This window comes from Xiphophorus couchianus, chromosome 9 (genome assembly GCF_001444195.1).
Source record: "Xiphophorus couchianus chromosome 9, X_couchianus-1.0, whole genome shotgun sequence".
Lineage (NCBI taxonomy): Eukaryota > Metazoa > Chordata > Actinopteri > Cyprinodontiformes > Poeciliidae > Xiphophorus > Xiphophorus couchianus.
Window position 1 is genome coordinate 24,270,638 of NC_040236.1, and position 24,870 is coordinate 24,295,507.

Consider the following 24,870-nt stretch of genomic DNA (forward strand, 5'->3'; position numbering starts at 1 on the left):
GTCTCCCTGATGCTTCTGTACTGTTTTTCCTTCCAACAGCAGCAAACAGGAAAATGAACACAAAAGTAGATTTCACAGTTTGTTTCAAATCCACTAAATGGTTTTTGTTCTGTTGTTTTCAAACTATTATTGCTGCAGAATTTCAGCAAAACAAGCTCTGTCACAGGACGAAAGTTCTGCCACTGAAGTCCTGTGTACTTTGTCTCCCTCTAGTGGTTCAACACAGCAGTTAACTTTGCACCAGCTCTGGTAGAAAATCTGACGGTATACAGACATTTCTAATTCAGAAATGTTTAGATTTAATTTTATAAAAACATGATTTAGCTTCACAATATATTTCCTAGTTTGGTTTATTTATATAGTTTGGTGGTATAAGATATGCTTTTATTTGTATAATTAGCTCCTTTATTAGCTACTTCTCCTCTTTAACCATATCAGTGGTTTTTATTTCAACTTTATCTTCAGTTATTTTCCCACCTACCAGTTTTTGAAGCCCTTATGAATCTTTTAAATAATTATGCCTCCACTTGTAGCTTTTGGTTAGGACATTTAGAATTCTAATTATGAACCTTTTTATCTTCACCTTCAGCCTTTTCAACATTTTATGCACCACTACCTTTTAAAATCTTGTTGCCGTTTTCTATACCAATCCTTAACTTATTTTTTACCCTTTGGGCTAATGTACCTCTGTATTTTTAACAGCCAACTTTTAAATGGCCGCATGCCATGTAAAGCAGAGCTTCGTACTGGTTCATGTTGAAGGTTTACTGGGCCTCTAAAATGAGCAATTTTCATACCTTCAAGTCAAATGTCGGTGGAAAACAAGCTCTGCAGCTTACAATAAAACTGCTTAGAGAAAGATATTTAAGAATCCAACTCACAGCACTTTGCTAACATTCTATGAACAGTTTTTTTCTTAACTTTTTTCAAGTGACAACCACATTTTACTGCATTTCCAGCTGCACGTCTCAACCAGCTTCGCAAAATAGCACAAACTCAGAGTTAGTGGAGAGAACCTGTGGCCATTGTTTTCCTAGTCTTGCCACAAGTGAGAAAAATGTTACAGAAAGCAACCTCCCCCTGAGAGAAAGTTATTTGCCTCTAAACCTAGTAACTAGTGATGCCACTATTTCTCTTTTTTTTTTTTTTTTTACATTTAATGTCCTGAGTTTAAGTCATGATCTGAGGGTCGGCCATTCGGTTTGAAAGCCTACTTTATGTTGTCAGAAAGGTTCTACTTTATACATCTCTTAACCCAACAGGTCTGACAGTAATCACAGTAAAACTAAACTGAATTTAAAAAACAAAAACACACACAGTATTATGATGTCATTGTAGTTAGAGTATTTTTTTCCTAAGGAGGAGCTTCTTGGTAAAAGCTGTTGACAAAAAAAAAAGTTTCTCCCAAAAGAATGGTTGCCACGGGAGATTCAAGGACCCCCCAAACAATCATGAAAGAATCAAAGCAACACTCCAAGTGTGTTTTCTATGATTGAATAACATTACACCATGATGCAAACTTGATTTTACATAATGCTGCTCCTTTAAAAATTTTCTTATTTCCGGTTAATTCCCATTTGTTCAAACTCTACATGCTGCTAAACTTTCCTCCAGTTTTTTAAGATGTTCCCTGCTGCTTCCAGAGTGCTGTCTTCCTGTAAAACAAAGAGAACACAAATCTCAGCTTAGAAAACCTTCCACTGCTCTGTGGAATAACGCCGACCAGTCACATTCATAAAGTCACACATTTTATATTTTTTCCTTCAGATTTTTAAAAATCCAGCAGTCTAGATCTAATCCTTCTATTGATCCACAGAACTGAATTTCTCATTTTAAAACGTAATAAGGTTTGTCTCCATGGTAGCAAACCAGAAAGAAATGAATGGTGGCACATTCTGCTCCATGGGCATTTTACGGCCTACCTTTATGAAGCACAGGCGAATATATTTCTCAAACTGCTCCTTCGACTCCTCTCCGACGAACGCTGTGACAGGAATAGCCGCTAATTTCTGTAAGAAGCCACTTATCAGGACTTTGATTTATGACAATTTCCAGCACGAGTAATCTCACCAATAACTATTCTTACCTTTTCTTTAATCATCCACTTAACAAACTTGTAGTCATAGGCTTCATCGTCGCCCATGTGGGACAGGTCCTGATCTAAAACAAATCCAATTCAGGGTTGGAAACGTGGCTCAGTGAACTAAGAACGAGGAAAAACTACAGCATTGTAGTCTGTGACGAGAAACTCTGACTTCATGTTATTGTGGCGACTGATGCTGGAGTCAGATTGGTCAGTAACTCACTGAGAGGCGTGACGTCCACCAGCATGAAGTAGCCTCCCTCTGGGATGACCGGAGTCATCCCGGCCTCCTGCAGGATGGCGGCCAGGCGGTCCCTCTTCCCCTCCAGCTCCTCAGCCAGTGAAGAGAAATAACAGTCGGGCTGACCCATCAGCTTATAGTTCAGCAGCAAACCCTGAGCCACTGCCTCCTGAACGGCAGCACAGAAAAACTGTCAGGTCCTTCTAAAGTCTTGATATTATTTCACATTTAGTCAAATTACATCCACAAACTTTCATTTTTCGTATTAGGACTTTATGTTCAACTGAGAACAAAACTGCTCTGGAGAGCAGAGAGGCAAGTAGGTCAGAGCCTGTGGTAGCCACCGCTAGCTAGAAAGTTAGAGTAACGCTTAAGTACTAATCAGAAATATTAAATCCGATAATGCTAAAATGCTATACCAACATGACACGAAGTGGAAGCTAATGCTAAAGAACGCTAATGTCAACCATTTTGATTAGCACCATGTGTCAATGACAGAACGTGTTTGATATCACCCACGACAGGGTCAAATTTGGCATTGCACACCTACATGTACGGTTTAAACTTCAGGAAGTGATTCTTTGAACAGACCTTTCACTCATGGCTTCAGTTTTTAGTTGCTGGGTTTGGCTAAACCTGTTGCTGATTTTGTCCAGTTGACCACAGCACACAGGTCGTCATCTTGAAACCCCACACTGTGTCCCTTGGATATAATTTTCCACCCTCATGTCTTTCTCATGTAATGACAGGGCAGGGCCATGATGGCTGCAGGCTCAGGCACCTGTGTTATGTTGTTCTTTTTGTCTTTTTTTTTTCTTTAGTTGAGTGGTACTGAAACAAATTTGGTTGTGTTTCTGTACGACGACAACAAAGGCTGATTCTGACGTCGGAAAATGTACACGCTATAGCTCTACAGTGATGCATTCTGGGAACAAATAAACATAATTTGTTGCACCCACAAAAATTCTCTCAAAATAATTCATACATGTTACGATTTGCATATTCATTTAGTTAACACCTCTGACTGACCTTTTATGTAAGTGTATTTTTCTATGTACCTCATATGCTCACCACTTACTCAATAAAAATAAAAAAGAGAACTTCAGGAGAGGAAATTGAACTGTGCAAACAATCTTCATCCACTTCCAAATAGGAGCAGCAATATAAATGTCTAACTACTTGAAGAATTTTTAACAGTCGATAACAAAAACTTCAACATAGATGTCAAACTTTATTCAACTGAAAGTTTACTTAACAGCCGGATAAATGAGTGCTTTAGTATGTATCCGGAAAAAAATATTTGTTGGAAGCTCAGTCCACTAAATGTTAGTAAAACGCTAAAAAACTAGCTTGACTATTAGTGGAAATGTGCCCACTATTCTCCCATCAACTCTGAATCATGTTTATTAGCCCTAATTCAACCTCATCTTCTTCTGTAAAACATACAGACACATATTTTTACAATAAATATTTAACGTTGGTATTTTCCACCACATTTTATATGCTTAAAAATAAAATGTTAGTACATCGAGAGCAAACTGGAACCAAATTGAAAGTCTTTGCATTCACAAACTCGGTCAACAAAAGCAACAAAGATTTGCTTCTGGAAAACAAAGTTTCCATTTCCGTCCTCTGTGAGACTTTGCCCCACCGTGTGACGGCCAATCACAAAAAGTCCTCATAAAAAAACATCGAGGTTTGTTGTTGTAACCGACTAAATATGAAACAATTCAAGAGCCATGAGTTGTTGTCGTTGGCTGTGTGTGACGTACCTGTAGAGGTGTAGGGCAGGTGTACAGAGTGTTCTGCATGACGGTCTGCAGGTGTTTTATCAAGTGCTCAGGTCCTATAGACCAACCCAGCTGGAACAAACAGGCAAACAGTGCACAATATGAAAGAAAAGCTGACTAGGAAACCAAACTCTTGATGGAGCGTTTCCTCACCTTCCAGCCGGTAACACTAAAGGTCTTCCCTGCACTGCCGATGGTTATGGTTCTGTCCCACATTCCAGGCAGAGTGGCTGCAGAGAGACAACCCTGTTCCAGGTTATTATTTACTTTTATTATAAAGCATACACCCAATTACTTTTGTCTTTCCTAACTTCTGTCAGTAAGCGAACCAAAGTGGAAACGCACCGATCTTGACGTGCTGGTGTCCCTTAAAGACGAGCCACTCGTAAACCTCGTCGCTGAAGCACAGCGTGTCGTGTTTGATGCAGAGGTCTGCGATCACCTGCAGCTCGCCTCTGGTAAAAACCTGCAGGAGAAAAAGTACGGTTGGCGCAACAAGTACCACCAGTCCAGTGAGTGGTGGCCCGTGCGTGTACTCACCTTCCCTATAGGATTGTTGGGCGTATTGATGATGATTGCTTTCGTCTTGGAGCTGAACTTTGCAGAAAGCTCGTCTGGGTTGAGATACCAGTCACCACTTGAGACTGTCTTCTTTCCAGATTTCTGCAATATGTCAGAGAAAAACTTACATTATGAATCCAAACAACAACCCCAAGGAGTAATATGGATCAGTTACGCATTTATCAATGAATATATGCAAACTTTCCCCCCCCAAAAAAAGCATGTCTGCTGAAAGATTGTGGTAACTTTGGCGCAAGAGAAGAAAATGAGAAAAAAAACCCAACAACAACATACTGCTGCTGACTTTATATAGAAAAGGGCTAAGGATAAATCTGAATTTCACCTTTGTTTTAAACTTTTGGGCTTATATACCCCTTTAGTACAGATCCTACACAATGTTTTATAAATGAGACACCAGGACTATCACAAAACATAGAACTGGTTCCCTCCTCCAGTGATGCTGTGGACCACATTTCTCTTCCAAAAGCTCTTTGAAACGTGTGAAGTGCGCAACGTGTCATGACAACGTCCAAACACCGAGGGATTAGTAGGATAATTCTCAAAAACATGATCGAAATCAACATACATATGTTTATCTGACCCAAAATGCACCTGGGTTATCAGTCCCCAAAGCTACATTTTAAATCCCTGTTTGGTGGGACAGAGAAGAGAGCAATTTCTAATTTTCAACACTTTCTGGGATCGACTTCCAGATGAAACTTACAGGCCGTAATGGGATCAACACAGGCTTGGCTCCGGCCATTCTGACCATCGGTACGTAGCAATCAAAGAAAGGTTCCACTATGATCACCTGTGGAAAGATTAGATGATGAATAAATCTATTATATTGTCACACATACGTGGTTATAAATGTACATATGGAAGTTCACCTCATCTCCTTCATCCACCAGGCCCTGCATGGTGCTAAATAAGGAACCATAACCCCCGACTGTGACCAGGATTTCTTTAAGAGGGTCAACCTGGCGACCGTAAACCTTCCCATACACCTGAGAAAGGGCCTTCACTAAGGATGGGTGACCCTGTTGAATCAGTGGAGAGGAGACAGTTAATATTGAATCTGTCGATATCAATAACTGATAACACAAAGAGTAAGGAGTTTTATCATAAAATATGTCCTGCCTGCAAAATCAGTGTACCTGCAGCTTTCTACAAATCAAATTTAAGGCTTATTAATGCCACCTGGAATGAAATTTAAGACTGAAAAAACTAAATATGGAGAATGGTTGGGGGATCTTGCTGCATTACAATGAGGCATAGAAAATTCTATAAAAGTTCTGGGGTCTGTTTGTGGATCTTGGCAGCAGCTTTGTTCTTCTCACACTGCATATGACGCTAGACAGCCTTAACCCCCGTAGTGCCTAGCTTAAAAGGTTTTTTGTTCTCTTAACCTCGTACGTGTTGGCAGCTCAAGTGAGTCTGAGGCGAAAACAGATCCCATCCAGCCTACTGGAGATAAACTTGCACCGATGATAGATGCAAACAATGCTAGCAGAGGCATATTAGCAGCAAGTTAGCGGTAGGATCAACCGCCTAGAGCAGGGGTGGGCAATCCTGGTCCTCGAGGGCCGGTGTCCTGCCACTCTTAGATGTGTCTCTGGTCCAACACACTTGAATCCAATAGCTGAATCACCTCCTAAGTGCAGTCAGGTTCTCCAGAGTCCTGCTAATGACCTCATTATTTGACTCAGGTGTGTTGAAGTAAAGATACATCTAAAAGTTGCAGGAGACTGGCCCTCGAGGTCTGGAGTTGCCCACTCCTGGCCTAGAGCCACAGAATGGAATCAAGATGATTGTGGGCACTTCAGACCTTTCTCTGACAGAAAAGTCCCCAGAGGAAAAAAAAAACATTAAATACTCTTGCCACGACAAAAATCTGTGAATAACATACATAAAAACAACTTACAATATATATATATATATATATATATATTTAAGACATTTTAAGACCTTAATTTTCTACACACAGTTTAATACTTTTTGAGGTGTCTTTGCGCCTCCATTGTTTTTATTTTTTATGTGTGAGTTTCTCTGTGAGAAGGATTGCAAGAGTTCTTTAAACCTACAAAGCCTCTGGTGTACTGGTTCATGCGGTCCACTGACACGGCCTTCGCCAAAGCCTCCTTGACGTAAGAAGGAGGGGGGATGTCTGGAAAGCCCTGGCCGAGGTTGACGATGGATGGGTCGGCTGCTACTGACGTGAACGCCACCCTGTGGAGAAGAGGTGAACTGTTACCAGACAGAACAGAGCTAATATGCATTTAGGACTCTGGTTAAAGAGTAAAACACTGCGAAATACTGATGCTTTGAATCGAATGGAAATTCGATTGATTGAACTCTGTTTATTTTCTGTTTTAATGAAATTTGCATAACCATCCTTATCTGTTCGACATCCATAGGATGGCATGTATTGTTTAGTGATACCAGTAACTAAAAATCACCAAATCCAGATAAAAACCAAGCACATGAATATATCTGAAGCTGTGGAACTATCGGCTTCCAGTGACAGACTTCTTCAGAGCTCGAGCAGCAACAGCAGCAACTACCTCTACTAAAAGGTCGCAAACTGGGAGAAGGGGAGAGGAGTTCGCATAAATAATCAGGCATCAGCAGACAGGGCTTTAGAAAACAAGAAAGAGGAAGATTTTAAACTGAAATCAAAACCAAACGGGTCAACGTATACCATAACAAGCTCTAGACATGCGTTTTACAATATGAACACAGTAAATAAATGTAAAGTTGCTTAAATGCCTTAATTCTTCTTCACTTACCAAACATTTTTGTCCAGTCCCTCAATTCTCTTAGCATGAGCGTGCCTTGACGCCATTACAGGCTGTAAAAGAGAAACAAAATGCATCTCACTGCTCAAAGTGCTAACTACGTTAATGTTTGGCACATTCTGCGTAGAGCCTCTTAGCCAGGCCACAGAGTGCACTCAGAGAGCAGCTCAAAGTGGGTTAGTCATCAACTGTAGGAGTCGGCTATGCCTACAGCTCTGAGGAGAGTTTATTCCATGTCAAACACCAATCGTGCGCTGCTTGTGTGAAGCTGTGTGAAGTGTTTTCTACCTGTGAAGCGCAAAACCTCCGGCAGCTTGTGGGAGACGAACGACATGTGAACCTGACGGCGTTCAGGATCCGCCGCGTAAAGCTCATCCTGGAGGAACAGAGAACAAAAGCTCAACACAAAAGCTGGAAAAATGAGGACTTCTTTTGGATAAATGTCAGGTTCTGATTAGACATTTCAAAACTTTTTTTTTTAGTTTACTTATTTTTTCACATTTCACAATAAATGGGAATACGAACAAAAACCTTCATTGACCTGGTTGCAAAACTACACCACATATTTAAAATCTGAATAGTTGCAGAGAGCTTGCACAGGTTTAGAAACATCACAAATAAGAAAGGTATCAGTCTGAAGAAGGGAACAGAAAAAACTCAAAGGATTATTTATTAAAAATGACTCAGTAAATGCCGTCTCCAATAATTCAAAAAAAAAAAAAAATACAGGACAAGAAGAACATTAAAACAAGACATACTTGGACTACTAAAAGGTTTCCCCCAGAAAACTTGCTAAGCCTGGTGGTTGGGTGCTAGAGCAGTCATTCATCCAGTGGTCCGTCATGTTTTTGAGTTAAAAAATATTTAAAGTTGACAGGAAATTTGAAAATATCACTTGATAATTATGTGCTACTGAAAGATCAACACCTAAACACAAACTATAAAGTCTTAAAAAGATGCAAACATATTAGATATTCAAATAAATAAGCAACACTTATCCTGGTGAGGGCACAAGTAAAGCCTGGTGGCCCGCCAGGCTTACGATACACCGGGGGAAACCCTGAACTAAGTTGTTGCGACGATTCTTCTTTGTTTTGTACCGATTGTAACAGATATTTTGTTTTCAACAACTCTGTAAAGAATAGGTGTCCTGTTATATGTTACAGAAATTTTAAGGGATTTAGCCTTTATTTCATTTATTTTAATTATAATTACCTGCCACTTTGAATTTGTAGCTTTTATTTGTGTATGGAATGAAACAGAAATTAAATGGCAAAAAAAGTAGCCTGAAGGCAACTTATTAAATTTCTGAACATACACAGCTAAATAAGGTGTAAAGTGTTAATTAAAGCTTTCTAGCGAGTTAATTTAATTATACATTTCATAAATTATTATTTATAAAAATGTGGCATTTGTGGAGCGCCATAAAAATTACATATAGATTAAGTGAATCATTCATTTGTGGATAAATAATTATTTTATTTTTCTTTAAAAATAAAATATGTAACTATTGCAGTTTAAAGATGAATCCTTCTAGCGGGTCGAATCAACTGTCCCTTGGCTGTTGTTAAAATTTAAAACACAAGGTGGCGCCAATGTGAGTTTTAACATTCAATGGGGGTTCATGAAGTAGGGGCGAAGTGTCAAGTCATGTGCACTGAAATAAACCATCAGGCTCACATAGATAAAAACTGTGGAGGTTTTCACCAACATGTTTGCAGCACAGCGGCGTTTTCCGTCACTGGCCAAGTCTTTGCCACAGACAGCTGCTGCTGGAAGCTAGCTAGCACTGGCTAATGCTAGTTAATGTTATGGCTGCAGGATCTGACCTCTGTTCGCTATGCAACTCTGTGATAAATGCCTCTAACAACAGTCAGCCCATAAGATACGAGTTCTACGCTCTGAAAGAGCTTCAGCTAGCAGAGCAGCAGCAACAACTTACTTACTGTAGCCGTGCTGTTCAAACTGAGCTCCAGTTTTCCAGCAGGACACTTACTTCTCTTCTCACGCTGGAAAAGAGAATGCTGCGTTTGTAAACGTCGGAAGTGTTGTTTGGGGGGGGGAGTAAGGGTGAGACATGGTCTCACGGGAGAAAAAAAAATGTATTTAATGATAAGATTGTAAAGCAAATAGAAAGACAGTCGTGTTGACCGTTAATGTCACCGTGCAATATTATAGGTCGCGTTTTTCCCTCGTCTTTTCATTTCTAAATGCAATATTGTACCTATTTCTGACATAGTGACCCGTGAAATAGAACCGAGAATAAAAGGTATCATACAAGTTAGTAACTGTAAGAGCGGTGAATCCTTTTTTGAAAAATAAGTATTTATTTTGACGTTCTAAAGGAGTCTAGGAGTTATTCTTTACGTACCGTCCATGAAGGCAACACTGTGCCGAACACTGACGCTCACTTCGTGTATTTTCGGAAAGACTCGGCGATGAACGCTTAAACTTACCAAAATGAATTTGTGTTGAGACGTAGTAATATCAGTTCTACTCTTGTTCTGTAATTAATAACAGTCCTGTTGTTCAATGCCTGTTTAAAAGTCAAACACCGCTGAACGTTTAATGGTGTTTCAAATCGACGTCTGGATATGTTTAATCCTTCTGGTATACGGTCTCTTATTTTTATATTGTTTTACCTTTGTATGAATATGCATGCTACTACTACGTTCTATTGTAAACCTGATTCCCCCCACTGTGGAATAATAAGGGTCGGTTTATTCAATTAAATTTAATTGAAATATACATTATTTATCCCATAGGAAAATTAAATTGTGCTGTAACTCATAGAAGTTTCTTCATTATTGTTGTAGATGCTGATTCCACAACACATTTATAGAATACATACACCATCTTGCCGCAATAAACCTTGAAGCAGGTGAGCTCTATTTACTAATATGTTGATATCCTATAAAGGCAACTCTGGTTGGAAAGCATTATATTCAAAGGTGTCAAAGGGAGCTGAATTAATGTGCATGCCACACTTCTCAGATTTTTTAAATCTGTAAATAAAAAAGTTACAAAACGCCTACTTATGGCCCCTGATTTAAATGTGTATTTCTATTGTACGCATTTATTATTATTATTATTATTATTATTATTATTATTATTATTATTATTATTATTATTATTATTATTGTTAGGATAGATCGTATCCCCGCCCATCTGAGCGGTTCGTGCATCATAAACTGTAACCAGAGCTCGGTTTCTTTTGAAGCCCACGCCCCTGCAGCTGACGGTCCATGCCCGCGCGCTCTGTCGGGGCCGGGGATCCAGGAAGGCTCATTGGTCAGCGGGGACAGAGGGAGCCCGAAGCGCGTGAGGAACACACTGCGCTGAAGCTCGTTCCCAGAGAAAAGGTAAGCCTTTCAACCGCCGAACGACTATCATTTCCCCCCTCAGAAAGTCACCCTAAGCTGCTGTAGTGTTTGTTGCCGATGGAGTACGTGGTTGAACGGCGTTACCGTTAGTTTTCTCCTCATACATGTAGTGTAAGGGGGGGAAACAGCGCAGAGAAAAGTGGACGCCTGTCAGCCGCAGTAGGGGTCTCTCCTATATTTATCCTCAATGCTTTAGGACTACTACTAGTTCCCAACTCCCGAACTTTTCAGTGATTTCACTCTGAATCGCCGCTTCTTTCCAACTTACTCAGCACTTTCTGTGATGTCATTTTTTGTAACGATGTATTCCACTTAGAAAAGAAGAAGAGGAAAAAAAAAAAAGTACTCCTGCATTGCGGCTTGTTTTTTTCCACCTCACTAGCGAGACAGTACTTTTGTAACGCTGGAAGTCTGGGTGTGTTCCTAACCATGTCTGTTTTTGGATATCTGGATATCTGGGATTCAGAGAAGTTTCCTGTCAGGAAGGGACCCGGATATGGCCTGGTCAGCTCAATTCAATGGCTGACTCATCCAACAGGACAGTGTTTTTCCTCTACTGCCTACCTGAAACAAGCTGCACAGTCTGCTCATTACACGACTGCACACACGTTCTGACTATTTACTGTTCCCATTATTTCAGCTATACTCCCCTTCACTCATGTGAAGTTATTAATTTGACATAACCTGAACATGCCTTTGTCATGTTTCAATAAGCCTACTGATGTTACATGGAAATCTGAGTAGGTCTGACTTAGTAACAGTAATAAATCAGAGCAATGATGTCCTTCAGACTGACAGGAAAATAACTGCAGAGTTCTGATTGGTGGTGCAGCTTCCCAGCTGACCAATAACAGAGACTCAGGGAAGTTAGAACGTATCATTTTCTGTATTTTAACAACAAAGTTGAGTCCGAAGTAAATGACTGCATGTTTAATGACATTAAATGTACAGGTAAGATATTTAGCTTTTTACGTATAAAGCACCAAATCATAACAGAAAGTTATAGCTCAGGGCACTTTTAAAAATAAAAATGGTTCAGTTTAAATTCACGTGATCAGTTAGTTGAGTCACACCAGCTCTCTTCACATTAAGTTAAGCGAAGACTGAAATTTAAGCAAATTAAATTGTAATTCTAATTAATCTGATTCAGCCCGCTGAAAAAAACAGTTTTAGAGCTTTATTCACATGTAACCACTATATGAATCTGTTACAATCTGTCACGCAAAGATGGAATACAAAATTAATAAAATCAGAATAAAGAATGAAAATGCTGGACAGCAAGGGCACCATTTAAACACTATATTAGGATATATTAGTGATTGATCTGAAACTTAGAGTTTGTTTGTTTAGTCTATGAAAATGTTGCCCCTCTGTTTCATATTTCACCCCCATGACTCATACTAAACCTTAAAAAGTTCCAGTTTCAAAACCACATAAATATTCTCTAATAGTGCTCTGAGGATAAAACGTTCCTCTACTGGGATGCCAGACAAAGTTCTGTTTTAAACAGAGTTTTCTCCAGTTGCAGGGAACCAGCCGCTTCTCCAAGTGTCACTAAGTGGTTGGGTTCTGCTCCAGTGTGGAATGTCTCCATTACGGTCTGTTCCTCACTGTTGTGGCCGTAAATGTGGGCTGGAACGTGGAAATGTGGGCGGGCCGTGAGCGCTCCTGATCTGTGGTCGTTGCTCCGCTGATGCTTTTTGCAGCAACACTAAGCAATGGCAAACCTTGAACCTGTGGCTTTCATGGACTCAAATAAACCCAGATATTTCATTTTGTCTTCTAAAAATTCATTTCTGGCCCATACATAATGGAAACAATTGAGAATCCGAATATATTGTTGCTTATATCGTGATACGTTTTTCAGCCTTATTGTCCAGCCCCAATTCCAAACAAAGAATAAAATGCACATTATGACAAAGGTAGTTCTTATCTCCAGGGACCGTTTGGCATGAGGTAATGTACAACCTGGTCACCAATGCATCACAGAGCATACAGGACAAATAATCATGCTCACACACTTACTGTACTTGTAAGAGCATTTTATAGAGACCAATTAACCTAACAGCCATGTTTTTGGGCCGTGTGAGGAAGCCAGAGTAGCAGGAAAGAACCAGGCCTACAGAGTGAAAACATGGCAATTCTATGCAGAAAGTCAAAACCTTCTTCCTGCAGGGCAACAGTGCTACCAACTGCACCAGCAGCCAGGGAGATCATATCACACATTTTTGCTGAGTGAAAATGTCACGCATGATGACATCATATTAGACAATTATCGCACTGTGAGACAGTGGGACTCATAGTCACAGTAGACCAGGCCTAGCAGCCTGCAGCCAAAAGTTTGTTCTTATTCCTGTTTACTGAGCGTTAATTGTACATTTTTATGAATGTCTTTCTATCTCATGGCCTCACATTCCAAAAATGTTGCCTCATTAAACTAGTGTGACGACAAACTAGTACTATTATGTCTTGTGCTTGTCGCAAGCAGTGACGTCTTCTTTTCCCCCAATCAATGGATTGTGTTGTGTGTGATGGTACTAGCTATGCCCCAACAGTACAATACCATTGTCCTTTGGACTTACAACAAAAGTACTGAATTTAGCAGAAGTTTTTAAATAAGCGTGCTAATGACCCAAAGCATGCACACATCATGGGGTTCTGGACTTTATAGAGTAAAACTGGAAGCTTAACAATATTTGTTGGTTAATTGGTTGGCCTGTTGGCTTGTTTCCAGTGCATCCGGAAAGTGGGTAAGATCAGTTACAGATAAATATGTGCTTTTTGAGGCAGGTAGACACCACATAGGTCATTTCCAATGGCGTAAAATAATCACAGCTCAAAATTGGAATGATATCTGGAGAACTGGATACTTACACCAAAAAATGATCCCAGGACAATTCATCCCTTATTTCATGCTAATCTGATCAAAGCAAAAAAAAAAAAAAAAAATCCAGTTAAAGACCCTGTAAAGTTGAACAAAATCTGCATGTCAACATTTGTGATGGTCGGACAGAAAAAAACAGGTTTTCTACTGGCATCTCTTCCAACCAACTAGTTGAGATGTAGGTATTTTATAGGGTGTTATGAAGACATGGAGACCTCAAGTAAGAGAGAAAAGCATTTTTTGTTACTTGTTAGATCAGAAGGTATTCATAAGATCCAGAGTAAATGTGTACTGGCTTTGAACATACTACAACAATGTGTATCTTGATTGATGAGCAAATTGCTTCAAATCACTATTTAGAAAATTGTCCCAGTGTCATACTGGAAGGATGTTTGTATGAACCTGATTAATGTGAGGAAACTTGCAATGTAATTGTGGTGAGATAGCATCCTTGGCAAGCCAAACCTCCTCATGGCTATCTGCAGCAGGAGCTGTTAGACTTCCATGACCCATTACTGCGAGCCATCAGTGGACATTTGAGCACAAGCATCTTTGTAATAGCTTTTCTAAACCCCTGCTGTCATTGTGATGCTGGGATGGAAGAATCAATACTGGCTTTCTAAGAGAAATGCTAACTGATGTCTTTAGAGTAAGACCTCTGAGGTAGCCCTTATGCTTTTAGAAAGCTACTCGGCAGTTACAGCAAAAACATATAAATAATAATGGCTGTACCAGTCAAATAATGATTATTTCTATGACTTTTAAACTCTCAGACATGCACACACACACATAGTGTATTTTTCAGGCCTTTGCAGATAAAAAAAAACTCTGCTTCTGAGATCTAATCCACTGGCAGGAGGAAACAGGATACGTACAGCCGCAGCGCTTTCCCTGAAGTTGACCAGAGACTCAGTGCATCAGATGTGCACGTCGTGCTCACACTCTCAACAAAGTCTTATTTTAACAGCCTCTAAAGAGACAAATAGCTCTGAGGCCACAGTTTGTGTACACAAGCAAAGTGCTGATGTCTGGTTTCTGTCTATTTTCTTCATTATTGTGTTCCAGGTGCAAAGACTCTTTGCAAATAAGTGGGCTTCATAGGATATGGTGATAATAACTCATTACATCTTTCACTAGATCTCTAGGAAGAATTTTTACATTTTCTATTGATGACAATGAATTTGAAATGATTACATTAGCAATGTTCATGTGTATGAAGTCAATAGGTTTAACAAAAATGTAAATATCATTAGTAGGCATTAGTCGGTAAGAGAATTTTATGGCATTTGTTCTATTACTATAAAAATAAAAAATAAATTTTATGGTGCATTATTGCACTTCTGCATTCCAACTACATTTGCTTGAGTAAAGGCCAATTATCATATTAGAAATGTACCCCAGAAATGGGTTCCAGAAAAGAGGTAGTAATTTGTGTGAATGCGTGGCTTACGTCCAAGTAAGGAGGAATTGTACAAGTGTTCTTCAGCCAGCTGTCTGGCAGAGCGCAGCTGCACATACTGAGCTCCATACCGGCAGCAAAAAATTGGGCCACTCTTACACACTTTCCAGCATGTGATTAAGAAGATATTTGAACCATAGCAAGAGTAATATAATCTGTTTATGTTGTTTATGTATCTGTTATGTGTTTATGTATCTGTTTATGTTGCCAACTGCCCCTGGTCATTGGCTTACCAGCCAGTCACACCTGCAGCCCATTTACCCACACCATACCCTAACCCTAACCCTAGTGCTGGACTGCTTGCTTTTTATGTATGGGGCAAATAGGTCGCCAGATGATTTAATCAAAGTGGGACTTCACTTCCTCCTGCACCACCTCAACCACCCGTGGATCCTGTTTGTGGACTTCAGTTAGATCTTCAAACCACCATCCCTGACATCCTCCACCAGAGGATATTCTTTTCCAACTTTTTTTCTCCCCTGTACACAAATGACTGCACCTCAGACTTTTCAGCTATTAAACTCCTGATATTTGCAGATGACACCGCTGTCATTGGTCTGATCAATGATAGACCAATGGCAATTGGTCTGTCAGTTGTCATTGACAGACCAATCAATAGACACCAACACTGTCTACTGATCACTTCCGTTTTCATGAAACCATTCTATCTTGGGACCTCAGATGATTCTCATACATCGACATAACAAGGCCCAACAGACACTGGACTTCCTGCGGCAACTCCAGATGTGCAACCTTTCACAGGAACTGCTGGTTATCATCTACATGGCCATTTTTAGTTCATCCAGTACACATCCCTCAACATGTTGCTTGGCTCAGCCACAGAATGGAACAAGACCAGCCTGCAACAAACAATCAGGTCCGCAAAGGAGGTTAACAAGGCTGACCTTCCCTTTACCCAAGACTTGTACAGTAGCAGGGTCAGGAAAAGGGCAGCTAACATCTCTGTAGAACCCACACATCCTTGATACAAACGGTTTAGATGTTTACCTTTGTCAGTGTTAGAGAGCGCTATTTGCACGCTAGTTTCTTCCCCCTGGCTGTCTCTGTGATACAACACGATGAACACCTTACACAACTAAGGTGCTGTGAAACTAAGCATATTTCACCGTCACAACTTTCTTTCCTTTTTTGTTTTCCACTTTAAAAAATTTGGGTGTATATACACAAGTACGTGCTGATCTACTGTATTTTCTCTAAAGTTTATATGCTGTGATCGCTTGAAACTGAAGTCAAATTTTTTGTTGGCCCACATAATCTTGGCCAATAAAGCTAATTCTAATGAAGGGAAGCATTTGTTCCTTTTTTTGTCCTTGAGGTAGAGTGAAATCTAATTCCTCATTCCAGCCCCAATAGCTGTGTATATTACAAAATAAATAAATACATAAAATAGGTTTGAATTTTTGCATTTCAGATATTAGGTCTGTGTGGCTCAAGTTGTGGCATAGTGCTACTTTGGTATCTTGTTCTATAAAAACCCACTATTACTGTGTTAATACAATGAAAAGCATAATCTGTATTTGTAGATATATTTCTACAGTTAACATGAACTATTTCATGAGGAATCTCATTTGAAATCTAGTAAAACTACAAGCTGAATCCTGGGAGGTGCAGACCATCTCCCTGAGGAGTATCATTAGGATTTCTCAAAGTCTTTCCACAGCATTTCTCTTGGATTACGTTTGGGACTTTGATGGGATAGTGGTTTTGTAAACATGAGCATTCTTTTGTGATCTCGCCAAATGTTACATGCCTTCCTCTTAAGAGGCTTTTTGGTGGGTCGCCACTATTAGGGGAGTTAGCAAAAGTCTCGGATTTCCTTTATTTGTTTATTGCACTGTTTGTAACTTTTTACGTCCTGATGAGCATGACTAGATCCTATTTTAAGGTCAACAGTAATTCACATTTTTCTTTTTATATTGCATTTCTGCTAACATAAGTAGTGAGGCCCACAGTTTGATACATTGCTGTTGTTTTCAGAGGACGGGCATGTAAGCTACAACAGTGAAGGAGACCTCCTGAAAGTTCTCACAGGGGGCGCTACCGATATTGATTTCAGAGGACAAAAGAACTCTCAGAATTCTTTTTTTTCTTTTCAGTACCCCTGATGCTCTTCCGTACATAACTAAGTGAAACACGTTGTAAAGATTGATGTTACTAATGTTCCTAGGTGGGTCAAGATAACAAATTTTGCTGGGTGATAAATTGTCCCAGAAGTTATTGAGATTATATTGTTTTGAGACCATTTTCAAGTAATACAATGGTAATTTCATAATGATGAACAGATTGTCTAGTTCTAATGTGCATTTAACACTGGGACTGGAAGACATTTTAAATATCAAAAATTAATAAACAATATAACAGAAACAACAAATGAAATTAATTGTGAGTCTGTAAACCCCCCCCCCCCAAAAAACCATGTCCTTCAAAATAAGGGCTATTTGAGACACAAGCACCAGACTGAAGGGCTTTGTCATCCAGTTTTTTGTAGAAAGAGAAAAATGATAAATCATTCACATGGAAATTATTGAGCTTGTTTTAATTTGTCATGCAGTTAACTGATTTATTATGACAGTTGTAAACCAATAAAAAAACAACACATTTCTAACACAGAAAAATCTGGTCAATACCTAAGTAAAAGTTTTCATTCTCAAAAGCTACTTGTAATCTGACAAACCAGCCTCATCGGAATAAGATTATAATTTAGCAAATAAGACTATATTGGGATTTGAAGGTGGACTTTAATAATTCCACCTTCAAATAAACAGTTCATATATTCAAAAAGTTTATTTTTTTCCTGAATGAACCCTGAAGAACGTTGCAAGCTATTGTAACAATCAAATGATGCCAGTCTCAATCAATAACGTCTTTTAAAATGTAAAATGATCAACTTTTTTCTTTGTTGTTTTCTTCCAGCAGGCATCATGATTCCTGTGATGGAATTCCGGCAGTTCTCTGAACAGCAGCCAGCGTTCAGAGTCCTGAAGCCGTGGTGGGATGTGTTCACAGAGTACCTGTCTGTCGTCATGCTGATGATTGGTGTGTTTGGATGCACTCTGCAGGTCAGTTAACACGTATTCATGTTGCCTCAATGTAAAGGTAGAACAGTTCCTCTTTTTTTTCTTCCATTCCAGCTAGAATGAATGAATTCCCAGGTAAAACTATCAACTATTGGAACATAACTTCTCTGCCCTCTCCATTGGCACCAGCTCAAAAACACTGCTTGTGTTCTGCTCCAGTCTGGCCTGTGTACAGCAAGGGAAGCATTGAGCCCATCAGGGGTTTAGCTCTGGAAACATTTCCCCACCCTGCCTCTTTTAGTAAACAGAAGATTCCAAACCCCCGTGGCCTGGCCCTTGACTTCTCACTCTGTTTGGGATGAGGGACATTTCTTGGCTGCTATTTGTCACCATAGTGGAAATCCTGGAAATAGTACCAAGCTATTTGATGTAAATCTCCTAACAGGATATTTGTCTGATGGTGAGCAGCCATTGTCTTCCCTCTCCTTCCCCAACTGTTTGGATTCATTCGGAGGTTTTCCAAATTGAGTGGACAATTATTTGTACGGCCAAGTTTACTTTGTGGGTCGGAGCTGTATCAACATGCAGCTTTGCCTAATTACTTGTTATTACTATGCTTGTCAGTTAACTAACTCATTCAGACTTTGAAGTAGAAACACAGATTAAAAAAAAAAAAGGTGCATTTAATGACAGCTTGTCAGATTTTGTCTGACTTGACATTTCATGGCAGTATTTCATGTTTTGTTTTTGTTTTTTATCTACTGCAATACTTTCTCTATTATGCTGCACAGACGTCCCTGATTATCCGCATTTTAGAAGGCGAAGCAGAGTGCCCCTTAGGCCCGCCTCTCCTTTTAAAAGCCTGCTACCAGTAATTTAAAGTGCCTATTTCCTGCTATTAGCATTGCAGTCCAACATCTGTTTTTTATTACTTGAACCTGAAGTAAACACCACAGACTTTTGTTCTGTTTACTGATGCTAGCAGCCATTCGGTACAGCACTAGAGAAACCATGTTAAAGTGATAAACTACCCGACACGGGTAACTAGGCGTTAATGCATGTTCAATGCTTTGCAAAGGTACTTTTACCTTTTCCACATTTTGTCACGTTACACTCATTTAATTCTAAAGGTTAAGTTAGGTTTCACTGTATTAATCCAGAGGGAGTTATGTGGTGGTCTGTAGCACACATGGATACGTAACCATGCAATAACATGCTAAACTAAAATGCATTAAAACATAACAAAATGCTGCAAAAATGAATAAAAGCTACAACAAAGACAATACAGGGAAACAAGTGACAACATAGGAACATGTGTTTAGTATTAACCAGTGCTATTCACTTTTAACACATGACCCACTAATAGGGCTTCTGGTAACATGACATATCAAATTTTATATAAATTATGAAACGCCAAACAAAACAAGAGACAAATAAACTTCTTATTTTGTCCCTTTCTGAGAATAAATTAGTTTAAACCTTTCTTGTTTTTAGAACATCTAGAATTAAAAATAAATTCTATTTAATATATAAAGTAAGTATGAATAAATATTTGAAGAGGATTTATTTAGATCATTTTTGCTTCCTTTCATTTTGAAGTTGACATACATGTCCTTAGTATTTGATCTATTCAGATCTGCCCAAACATTTTCCGCTAAACTGGGCTTTATTATAGCGAGTACAAAACATCGACTGTTTCTTCCATAAGTCACTTTGTAATAGAAGTGGGTAAAATATCTATTCCTCAATGCATTGCAAATGATTTTTTTGCAATTTAATATCAATTCAGAAAGCCATACGAACTGATTAGATTCCCTGGTCAGTGAGTGAGCAACACATTTGAGAGCCGTGCTCACTGTCCAGAGACATTTGAGATTTCACAGTTGAGCATACAGTCTCCTACAGTACCCACTATTTCTGCCAGTGGGATGAAGAAGGGGACTGGATAGTTACAAGCTTAACAAGCTAGTGTAGCACCTAGCACCATTTCCTCTCCACCAGGCAGCCATTGCACATCTGTTAGTGCGGCGCAGAGTGTCTGTTCACGATTGCCCACTCTGTGAAGCACACTGTTTCAGCTTGGTTTCACATATGAAAAACCTGGATGTGAATTTATCATCGTCTTCTTCTTCTTCTTGAGTATACTGGCGGTTGGCAAACAGCTAATATGTGTGCATTACCACCATCAACTGGTGAGGAGTGTGGCTCAGAATGGCAATATTGTTGAAATATGCCTAAAATGATTCAATTATCTCAGTTTCCACAAGGAGAATTATTCATGTTTACATACACTTTATTTCAACTCTTAACACAGTACTTTCATGTTTTAACTGTTGGTAGCAGAACTATTACCGTAATAACAAACACTTTTAGTTTTATTTACATGTATATATTTTGTGTATGTTTTTAAGTGCTTACATGTACCCCATTCTCTTACATCTTGTTGCAGGTAATGCAAGACAAAATCATATGCCTTCCTCACAAAGTATCATCTGGCTCAGAGAACATTTGTGAAGTGAACAGGAGCATCTTCCTACATTTGCAGTCCAATTTCTCAAATGGAGAAATGAGAGGGGTGAAAAATAATCTGGATCTTCAGCAGTACAGTTTTATCAATCAGATGTGTTATGAGAAGGCTCTACACTGGTATGCCAAGTACTTTCCGTATTTGGTTCTCATCCACACACTGGTTTTCATGGTGTGTAGCAATTTCTGGTTTAAATTCCCTGGCTCAAGTTCAAAAATAGAGCATTTCATCTCAATGCTCAGCAAGTGCTTTGACTCCCCATGGACCACACGGGCATTGTCTGAGGTGTCCGGAGAGAATCCAGAGGAAAAAGACCAGAAAAAGAGCGGAACATCTAGGTCCACTACTCCATTGTCTCCTGAAGAAAGCAGTCTGGAGAAGACGCAGTCCCTCAGGTCTATTCCGGAAAAGATTGTGGTGGACAAGCCGTCAGCAAGTGTCCTTGATAAAAAAGAGGGGGAGCAAGCCAAGGCTCTTTTTGAAAAGGTAAAGAAGTTTCGACTACATGTGGAAGAGGGAGATATTCTTTACCTTATGTATGTTCGTCAGACTGTGTTTAAGGTCCTGAAATTTCTTGTGATCATTGCCTACAACAGCTTTCTAGTAAATAAAGTGCATAACAGAGTATGTTGTGAAGTCAAGGAAATTCAAGACGTTACAGGATATACGGTGTTTGAATGTAATCACACCATGGCTCATCTGTTTTCCAAGCTGTCTTACTGTTACCTGTTTTTGGTGGCTATCTATGGATTAACAAGCCTCTACACTTCCTATTGGCTGTTTTACCGCTCACTTAAAGAGTATTCCTTTGAGTATGTGCGTCACGAAACCGGCATCAGTGACATCCCAGATGTTAAAAACGACTTTGCTTTCATGTTGCACATGATTGATCAGTATGACCCGCTGTATTCCAAGAGGTTTGCTGTTTTCCTCTCAGAAGTCAGTGAGAACAAGCTGAAACAGCTCAATCTGAACCACGAGTGGACCCCAGATAAACTGCGTCAGAGACTCCAGACAAACCAAAACAATAGACTTGAACTTCAGCTCTTCATGCTCCCTGGTTTACCCGATACCGTCTTTGAGTTGACGGAGCTGCAGTCACTCAAGCTTGAGATCATCAACAATGTCACCATCCCTGCATCAGTCTCTCAGCTGGAAGACCTCCAGGAGCTGTCTCTCTACCAGTGCTCTTTGAAGCTGCACACAACTGCTACTTCTTTCCTCAAAGAGAACCTGAAAGTGCTTCGTGTCAAGTTTGACGACAATAAGGAACTTCCGAATTGGATGTACGTTCTGCGTAACCTAGAAGAGCTCTACTTGTCCGGATCCCTCGGTCCTGATGCTTCAAAGAATATCGTTCTTGAGTCTCTTCGTGAGCTTAAGTGTCTGAAAACTCTCTATATTAAGAGCAATTTGACCAAAATCCCACAGTCAATCGTGGACGTGTCAAGTCATCTGCAGAGGCTGTACTTGCACAATGATGGAACAAAGCTTGTAATGCTAAACAATCTGAAAAAGATGACGAGCCTGATTGAGTTGGAGCTTGTGCGTTGTGATCTTGAACGCATTCCACATGCAATCTTCAGCCTGACAAGCCTACAGGAACTTGACCTGAAAGAAAACAACCTTCGCTCCATCGAGGAGATTGTCAGCTTCCAGCATCTCCGAAAGCTCATTTGTCTCAAGCTGTGGCACAACGGCATCATGTACATCCCAGAGCATATCAAAAAGCTCAGCAGCCTGGAGCGCCTTTACTTCAGCCACAACAAGATTGAAATCTTACCCTCACATCTATTCTTGTGCAACAAGCTGCGCTACCTTGATGTATCCCACAATGACATCCGATTCATCCCTCCCGAAATCGGAGTACTTCAGAGTCTACAGTACTTCTCCGTCACATGTAACAAACTTGAAAACCTTCCAGATGAACTGTTCTTTTGCAAAAAGCTCAAAACAGTAAAGCTGGGCAAGAACTCACTCTCCATCCTCTCACCAAAGATTTCTTACCTCACTCTGCTGACCCACTTGGAGCTCAAAGGCAACCACTTTGAGTTTCTGCCACAAGAGCTGGGTTGCTGTAGTGCTTTGAAGCGTAGTGGCCTTATAGTGGAAGAGACACTGTTTGAGACTCTGCCTTCAGATGTAAGGGACCAAATGAAGGCTGAGTGAGGTGCCTTTCTATAGCCCCAGTGCCTGTTGTTTGCTCTATCAATTCAGAGCATTTGTTTTATATGAAACATTCTAAACCCTAACTATTACACTACTTATAAGGAACATATATCGCTGTATTAGTGTGGCAGCTACAGGGATTTTTCAGCCACCTGACATGGAAATAAGGGAAAAATAAATGTACTTCTTTTGCTACAGTGGGAAATGTATGAATAATGTTGCTGTACATTGAACATTGATTAGTCACTAAAAGGGCTTGTGGTTTGCAGGTCAAGCAAACCCTCTAGTGTCTCATACTTGTGTTATTCCGATATTTATCTTCTGATTTGTATCATTGACTGAATTAAGCATATTTCATTATGTTGTTCTGCTATTGTCATGTCCACGTATAGTTTTTGATAAGGAAATGTAAATCTAAAATGAAGAAATAATTTACTGCAAATGGAGTAAATGGAAGCTAGAAGTCCATGGTCCTTCAACTATTTTGTAACTTTTGGAAAATGATTGTGTTCAATTTAAGTATTTTTCAGCGCAGGATAAGTATGGAAAAAGAAAGTTGATGAAAACAAATATTTTAAGACATTTTCTTTGTGCCATGTTCTAGATGATAAATATCCAAACCATTTTATTGTTAAATTTTAAGTAAAAGATGCACATCCATCAACCTATAAGTTTGTCTATTTATTAAAAAAAAAACATTCATGCACCCATCAGTCTCTTCATTAGTTTTTCAACCCATTCATTCATTTAACCATGCATAAACCCATCAGTTATTATATTCATTCATAGACTCATTATTCTATCAATAATGATACTTTGAACTGCATATTCGTCAACCTACATGTCCATCCATTCATTCATCTACCTATCAGTCAGGTCCGTCTGCCCTCTATTGACCTTCAGTTTGTCCATCTGTCGGATTGTCCATTTATCAGTCTATTACTCCATCTGTCTGTCCATATAACCATTTCTACATATTCATCTTGCTGTCCATACGCTCATCTATCTGTCCATTCACTGACCCTTAAATACATCCAACTTTCTCTCTGTCCATCAAACCATCCATCCATGAGTCAGTCTGTCCATTCATGAAAAAAAAAAAAAACTTAGGAAATATTGCAAATTTGAATTAAAGATGTACAAGAGCCCTGGTAGCCTTACACCTTCATATGTATGCAATATCCCAACCCCATTTCCAGAACATTTTGTAATAAAAACCTACATTTAACTTTTGTTAAATCGATCATGTCAGCTACTAATACTGAATAACCACAGGACTTAAAGGTCACATGAATTTGTACAAAACATTAATTAATGATTAGATAAAGTCTTTATTTATAATACTTACACTTACACTTGCTTAGTGATCTGTTGACTGCATAACTTTCCAAAACAGTCTTAACTCTATGTTGTATAGATATTTACCTTTTGCCTTCACCCTCTGAGTTTTTCCACTAGGTTTTTTTGGACTGATTTGCTGGCATCCATTTCTAAATGTATTTATGTTTTCTATTGTGAATAGAAAAAAAAGGAGATGATTAAGAAAGGTTAAAGTGAATTCTTTTGCTGTTGTCTCTGTTACAGCAAGACTAAAACGGCTTGATATTAAGATAATCTCATTTTAGGTCATTGTTGCTTTTCTGGAAATGGGGTTGGTCTATTACACATCTTTCAAGAGACTTATTTCACACTGGAGTAAAGCAAAGAAAATGGCAGAAACTAGTCAGGACTTGGCTTCCCTTTTCTGCAATGTAGAAATTTGTCATTTAAAGTGCATTAAACTTGGCAAATTACACTGATGTCTTATTTTGTCTTCCTTGTTTTGTAAATATGCACTAGTTTCTACAAAACTAAAACAATAATGCAAATTAAAATATCACAAGAGCAAAACTATATCGGCTCAGTTCAAATAGTAAAACCCACTCATCCAGTTTCAT

General features: G+C 39.2%; 2 protein-coding genes across 3 annotated transcripts; one reads left to right on the forward strand and one right to left on the reverse strand.

Moving 5' to 3' along the window:
- Window positions 1-1,321: 1,321 nt before the first annotated feature.
- LOC114151606 (kynurenine--oxoglutarate transaminase 3) lies at window positions 1,322-9,539 on the reverse strand. Of its 2 annotated transcripts, none has more exons than XM_028028931.1 (14): window positions 9,420-9,539; window positions 7,762-7,849; window positions 7,465-7,526; window positions 6,760-6,904; window positions 5,566-5,715; window positions 5,400-5,486; window positions 4,655-4,777; window positions 4,460-4,580; window positions 4,268-4,344; window positions 4,097-4,186; window positions 2,307-2,493; window positions 2,087-2,160; window positions 1,923-2,009; window positions 1,322-1,655 (listed from the first exon to the last, which is right to left on the reverse strand). In XM_028028931.1, the coding sequence occupies exons 2-14, from the start codon at window positions 7,846-7,848 to the stop codon at window positions 1,599-1,601; spliced, it is 1,347 nt and encodes a 448-aa protein (XP_027884732.1). In that variant the 5' UTR covers window position 7,849; window positions 9,420-9,539; the 3' UTR covers window positions 1,322-1,598. The 2 variants fall into 2 exon arrangements, with proteins under 2 accessions (XP_027884732.1, XP_027884733.1); XM_028028932.1 differs by having other exon boundaries at window positions 9,416-9,522.
- A 1,155-nt stretch (window positions 9,540-10,694) lies between these two features.
- lrrc8c (leucine rich repeat containing 8 VRAC subunit C) lies at window positions 10,695-24,728 on the forward strand. The gene is made up of 3 exons (XM_028028172.1): window positions 10,695-10,835; window positions 18,134-18,279; window positions 20,687-24,728. The coding sequence occupies exons 2-3, from the start codon at window positions 18,142-18,144 to the stop codon at window positions 22,931-22,933; spliced, it is 2,385 nt and encodes a 794-aa protein (XP_027883973.1). The 5' UTR covers window positions 10,695-10,835; window positions 18,134-18,141; the 3' UTR covers window positions 22,934-24,728.
- Window positions 24,729-24,870: the final 142 nt, after the last annotated feature.

What these genes read in the sequence shown, in the direction of transcription:
- LOC114151606 (XM_028028931.1), bottom strand. Translation starts at nt 7,848, where the DNA reads ATGAGCTTTACGCGGCGGATCCTGAACGCCGTCAGGTTCACATGTCGT. An exon ending in TGGTGGATGAAGGAGATGAG is followed by an intron (nt 5,487 to 5,565) that starts GTGAACTTCCAT and finishes ATCTTTCCACAG; the next exon opens with GTGATCATAGTGGAACCTTT. An exon ending in CCAACAATCCTATAGGGAAG is followed by an intron (nt 4,581 to 4,654) that starts GTGAGTACACGC and finishes TTTCTCCTGCAG; the next exon opens with GTTTTTACCAGAGGCGAGCT.
- lrrc8c (XM_028028172.1), top strand. Translation starts at nt 18,142, where the DNA reads ATGATTCCTGTGATGGAATTCCGGCAGTTCTCTGAACAGCAGCCAGCG. An exon ending in TGTTTGGATGCACTCTGCAG is followed by an intron (nt 18,280 to 20,686) that starts GTCAGTTAACAC and finishes ATCTTGTTGCAG; the next exon opens with GTAATGCAAGACAAAATCAT.